Source organism: Chelonoidis abingdonii, chromosome 6, assembly GCF_003597395.2.
Source record: "Chelonoidis abingdonii isolate Lonesome George chromosome 6, CheloAbing_2.0, whole genome shotgun sequence".
Classification (NCBI taxonomy): Eukaryota; Metazoa; Chordata; order Testudines; family Testudinidae; genus Chelonoidis; species Chelonoidis abingdonii.
This window is the reverse complement of record NC_133774.1, coordinates 1,687,282-1,692,898: the sequence shown is the minus strand read 5'-3', so window position 1 is coordinate 1,692,898 and position 5,617 is coordinate 1,687,282. Positions and strand designations below refer to the sequence as shown.

The 5,617-nt window shown below is 56.3% G+C and overlaps 1 protein-coding gene across 2 annotated transcripts in view; it reads right to left on the bottom strand.

The window, feature by feature from the left end:
* LOC116831143 (uncharacterized) overlaps positions 1-1,617 on the bottom strand; it is a 52,427-nt gene extending 50,810 nt beyond the window's left edge. For both annotated transcript variants that reach the window (XM_075067508.1, XM_075067509.1), the window contains exon 1: positions 1,435-1,617. In XM_075067508.1, the coding sequence (XP_074923609.1) occupies positions 1,435-1,534 (100 nt within the window). In that variant the 5' untranslated portion in view covers positions 1,535-1,617. The remainder of the gene's footprint in view (positions 1-1,434) is intronic.
* Positions 1,618-5,617: the final 4,000 nt, after the last annotated feature.

Below are 5,617 nucleotides of genomic sequence, written 5' to 3'. Positions count from 1 at the left end.
AGAGAGAGATGCGAAGCGGAAGGAAAGGCCCAGCACAGTTGGATTGCTGTTGTGGCGAATTCAGGGTATCTAGCCCTGGACCAAGCACCCTGAACCCCACGAAGGACTGGATCCTGGATGAGCTCCCTCACTGGCCCTGCACAGCCTCTTGCGTAACCGCTGTATCCTGTTTGTCCAATAAAACCTCTGTTTTACTGGCTGCAAAGTCACCTGTGGGGTCCAGAAGAGGGCGTGCAGGGCCGGACTGTTCCCTGATCCGTCGACAGTAACCCACGAAGGGAACCGAGGAGCGCACCAGGCAGGAAAGAGGTGTACTCTTCCTGGTCATTATAAGATCCAGGGGGTCTGGGTCTTGGGGGTCCCCAGGGAAGGTTTTGGGGAGACCAGAGTTTATCAGACACTCAGAGATCTGATTGGTGGCAGCACATCAGATCTAATCTGGTAATTAAGCTTAGAGGACTTCATGCTACTACCTCATTTTTGGACTCTAAGGTTCAGATTGAGGAAAGTATGCTATGACAGCATGGCTCAGAGGGAGCAGGCAGCGCAGGGTGGCTGGCTGGACTCCTGCTCCTGGTACCAGGGTAGTTCACAGCAGAGAAACAGAACACCACAGGTTCCCCCCACCCCAAGTGTGGGACTCACACCTGCTCTCGGGGAACTGGTGATATTGTTTTCAGGGTGTCACAGAGTGTGGGGGAGTCAGGGCCCTGCACCCCTCGCTTCCTGCGATTCACTGTGACTCTCAGCCAGCCAGTAACACAGGTTTATTAGATAGGAACACAGTCCCAAGCAGAGTGTGTAGGTACAACCAGGACCCCTCAGTCAAGTCCTTCAGGGGGTTCAGGGAGTTAGACCCCAGCTCGGGGTTCCCTGCGTTGCACCGCCCAGCCCAAGACTGAAAACAAAACCTCCTCCAGTAGCTCTCTCCCCATTCCCCCAGCTCCTCCTCTCCTTTGTTCAGTCTCCTAGGCAGAAGGCGTCACTTCTCCCAAACCCCATCCTGGCTTCTTCAAGGGAAGTCCCCCATCCCCAGTGTAACTCCCCTGCAACATTCCCAGGTCAAATCCGCCCCACTTCCTACTCCATCACATAGGGTAGCGTGAAGGCCACTTCCCCAGGCTTCTTCTCCTCAGTCCAGAAACAGACGTTGACCTGTCTGCTGCTCCCAGGGGTGGGACCTGCTTTCCAGAGAGGCACACAGCTGCAGCTCTCCCTTGGGCACCCCCAGGGGAACACGGTTTCCTGCCCCGGCCTCAGCCCCAGCTGCCTTTCACCCCGGCTCTCTGAGCGGCGCTTGGTGCTGAGCCCCGCAGGCTCTGGCAGGGATGGGGAGGGCAGCCCCCTCCGGGGGCAACTGCAGCCAGACTGACAGAGCAAAGTCCAGCAGCCACCTGCAGGCAGGTGAGCAGCGACGCCTGAGGTGGGTCCTACCTGGAGTCTTGGTGGGGCTGGGACTGGGTGCCGCTCCCTCGGCAGACAGCAGAGGCGGAAGAGCCAGGAGAAGGGCCAGAGCCGACACCTGCAGGGCCATGTTCCCAGACGGTCCCAGGACAGAGCTCAGCCCCACACGTTCTGCCTCTCAGCTCAGCTCCTGTGTGAGCTCAGCGTGAGAGAGACTAGCGAAGAAAGGAAACAGCCAGACACACAGAAATCGCGTGTGGTGCAAGAGCTTCCTCCTTGGAGATGGAAACTCCTGTCAGAGCTGCTCTTGTTCCTCTCCGGGTGTGCTGGGGCACCGCGTGGCTCCAGACCTGTTCTGTAACCTCGCTGCTCTGGGAGCAGTCAGACTTCTGAGGGGAACACACAGTCTGCTGCTTCCCCTCATCCACTGGGCCAGGACCCTCGGTCCTTTGCGCCTCACGCCCAGCCTCGCCAAGCCGCTAGGGTGGGGCAGTCAGGGGATGTGTGGCGGCAACCAGCCCTTCACACCACTAACCCTTTGTGCTGCATCCGAAGGGTCTCTTGAGAGAGTACCGGTGTAAAAAGGTTTTCAAATCTTATAAGTATGAAAAAGTACAAAGATGCCTTATAACATACTTTCATATCCGTACTTTTCAGCAGTGAGCAATAGATCTTTCAGGAGACATGACGGTCTGGACCCAACACAGCTCCAAGGGCCAAAGCAGATTGGCCTGATCGTTTTGCCGCCAGACCCACAAAACCAGATGCTCACAGAAGCTGGCCGTAGAAGAATGGTAGGAAGTAGAAGTGGGTGGCACCTGACAGCAGTGGACCACCCGAGAATGGTCGAGTTCCAGGATCCTGACACAAGGAAAGAAAGAGAGCACACGAAATACCGGACCCTGGACGTCAGAAAAGGGAGACAGGACTTCCACAGGGAACTGATGGGCAAGGATCCCCCTGGGAAACAAAACATGAGAGGGAAAGGAGATCCACGGAAGAGCTGCGCTGTATTTAAAAGGAGTCCTGATTGGGTGCAGGAACAACATACCGATGTGCAGAAAAGAATAGCAAAGTATGGGCAGGCAACCGACTTTGGTCGTGAACAGTGAAATCCGGTTCGGTAGCAGCTTAAACCAAAAAAGAAGCTTACACGAAAGTGAACTTGGACAGATGATAGGAGGAGTATAAAAATAAATTAGCTCAAAGCGCAATGCAGGGTGTCAATCAGAGAATGCTAAGGCACGCTGCGGAGTATTGCAGCTAGAAGGGCTGTGAAGGGTAACACAGAAGGGTTTCTACAGTGATATAGCAGAGAAGAAAATCAAGGAAAGGGGGGGCCCCTTAACTGAATTGGGGAGGCAACCTGTAGACAAAAGATGGGAAAAAGGCTAATGTTGCTCAATGATTTTTTGCCTGCTGTCTTCACAAACAAGTCAGCTCCCGACTGCTGCATCTGGGCAGCACAGTATGGGAAGAAGGAGCAAGCCCTCTGTGCGAGAAAGAACAAGTCAAGACTATTTACAAAAACTGGACAGCACAAATCCATGGGCCTGGATCAAAACTGCATCTGAGGTGGTGATGAGGGAGTTGGCTGTGTTGAATGCAGACGCCATGTCCGCTGATCTTGAAAACACATGGCGACTCGGGGAGGTCCACAGAACGATCTGGAAAAAGGCAAAGTGTAGTGCCCCATCTTTCAAATGGGGAGAGAAAGAAACCTGAGGAACTAGAGACCGGTCCGTCTCATCTCATCCCCAGCCAAAATCATGGAGCAGAGGTCCTCAAGGAATCCTGATTACTGAAGCAACTTGCGGAGAGGAAGTGTGATCGAAACAGTCAGCATGGTTCACAAAGGGCAAGTCATGCGTTCGACCAACCTGATTGCCTTCTTATGATGGAAGATAACTGGCGCCTACGGATATGGGGAAAGCAGTGGATTGTGATAGATCTTGACTTTAGCCAAAGCTTTGATATGTCGCCACTAGTATTCTTGCCAGCAGTTAAAGAAGTAGTGGGCTCGCATGATTGGACTATATAGGTGGGTGTGACAACAAAGTTCCTCCCCTACCTTGGTGGGTCTTGCGCTTATTGGCAGATTTGCTCACTTCAGTGATCTTCCCTTCTTGTGGACCACCAGTCTGGGTCAGCTCCTCCTTGTCTGATCAGGAGATGGGAGGTGTGGGGGGAAACCCAGCGCCCACCCTCTACTCCGGGTTCCGCCAGGGCCCTGTGGATCGCAGCTGTCTATACGTGCCTCCTGTAAACAGCTGCATGACAGCACAACTCCCTAGGCTACCTTCCCTATTGGCCCTCTCCAAAACACCTTCTTTATCTCACCACAGGACCTTCCTCCTGGTGAATCTGATAACGCTTGTCCTCCCAATTCCTCCAGCAGTGCACTCTAGCTCCTCACACATGCCTCCTTCTTTGCCTGACTTGGGTGGCTCCTTTTTAAAACCCAGGTGCCCTGATTAGCCTGCCTTGATTGGCTGCAGGTGATCTAATCAGCCTGTCTGCCTTAATTGGTTCTAGCAAGTTCCTGATTACTCTAGTGCAGCCCCTGCTCTGGTCACTCAGGAAACAGACACCTGATTCTTCAGTGGCCAGTAGTGTATCTCCCTTCAACTCCTCTGCAGTAGAGGGAAGGATGGAGAGGGCTGCTGCTTCTGCTGCTGCTGCTGTTCCTGCTGGGCACTGGGCCCTCGCTGCTGCTGCTGCTACTCCAGCTGCTCCCCTGGCTGGGCTAGACACCACCACCCACCCCCTTTCTCTGCTCTCTGCTCGCTGGCTGGGTAGTAGATCCCTGCCCTGTCTTGGTTGCAGCTGTTACTCCACCTACAGCCCCTTGGGGAGGGGGGGCTGCTGGCCTGCTCTCGAGGGAAGGAGAGTGAGGGACCCCAGCTCCAGCCCTTGTTACTGAGGATGCCACCACCACTGCCATCTTCTGAGCAGGGTCCCTCCTGCCTGGCCACCAGACCACCACCTGGAGCTGCTGTGTTTGCTACTGGGGAGCTGCTGGAGCCCCGAGGAGGAGGAGAGGACCGACTGCTGCTGCAGGACCACGTAGAGACTCTGAAGACCACCAGTGAGGGGGCACTTCAGGACTGAGTATTTTTCGGACTGTGCTCTTGTGGTAGGGGTCTGGACTGTGTTTGTGTGGACACTGGGGATGAGCGTGGAGCCTGCCCCCAGTCCATCCGTGTCCCCCTTCGCCGCCACCACCATTGTTGCCCCCTCCACTACCCCTGCTGGCTGTTTTCTATTTACCTCGACCTCCTGCCTCTGGGACTGAGCTGCTCACCACGCCCATTTCTATCATTTGGGACTGCTGCAGCAGCCAGCTACAATTGACTTTTTGTACAACTGCTCATGGGTGCACATCCCCCCCCCCCGCCTTTGGGCTGACCCTCTCGCCTTTGCCACGTTTGTCTGCCCCGCCCGTTCCTCTCTGCAGCCTTAGTTTTCCTGCCCCAACCCTGCAGCTAGCCCCATGGTCTCTCCATCCCATTCCCAGTTCAACCTTTTTCCTCCCCCTACCCTGTACTCCCCCAGCCCTGATTGGTCCCTTCCCTCATGCGCCCATGCCCCCTCCCATGCACTTTGAGTTTGCCCTTATTCACTGTGCCCCCCCCCATGCCGTTATCCTCCCGATCCCCTAGTGCAGTTAGAGGAGCCGGAACTCCCCTCTGCGTCGGAGCCCTGACACCCTCCCACCCCTAGGTCCTTGGTTGCTCCCCACACCCCTTTAGCCTTCCCTTTCTGGCACCCTCCTCCCCTGCCTGCAGCCTAGCGGGGAGGGGTGGTCGCCTCCTCTCCTTCCCCTCCCCTCGCTGTTTGTCCCCCTCCCCACTCTCATTATGGCGGGGGAAGCGGCGGGGGAGACCCCACGCGATGCTCCCACCACCCCACCACCACCAACCCCCATGTCCATTCCCCAGGCCTCTACCTCGACCGCTGCTGCCAATCCACCTGCCACCGCCCCCGCCCCCGCTGAGGCACCGGCAGTGGCGAGTACTAGGGACACCTCCGCTGCTGCCATGTCCCTCGCCCCTTCTGATGCGGGAGGAGCCCCCCCAGCCAGTAGGAAAGGTCAGGGTGGGAAGAATGGTAAGGGCCCCGCTAAAAAGGCCAGGCCCTCCATGGCGGAGACTGTCCCTGCTGCTGCGGCCCCGCTACTGGCTGTGACATCCTTCCCCGCTATTCCCTCCAC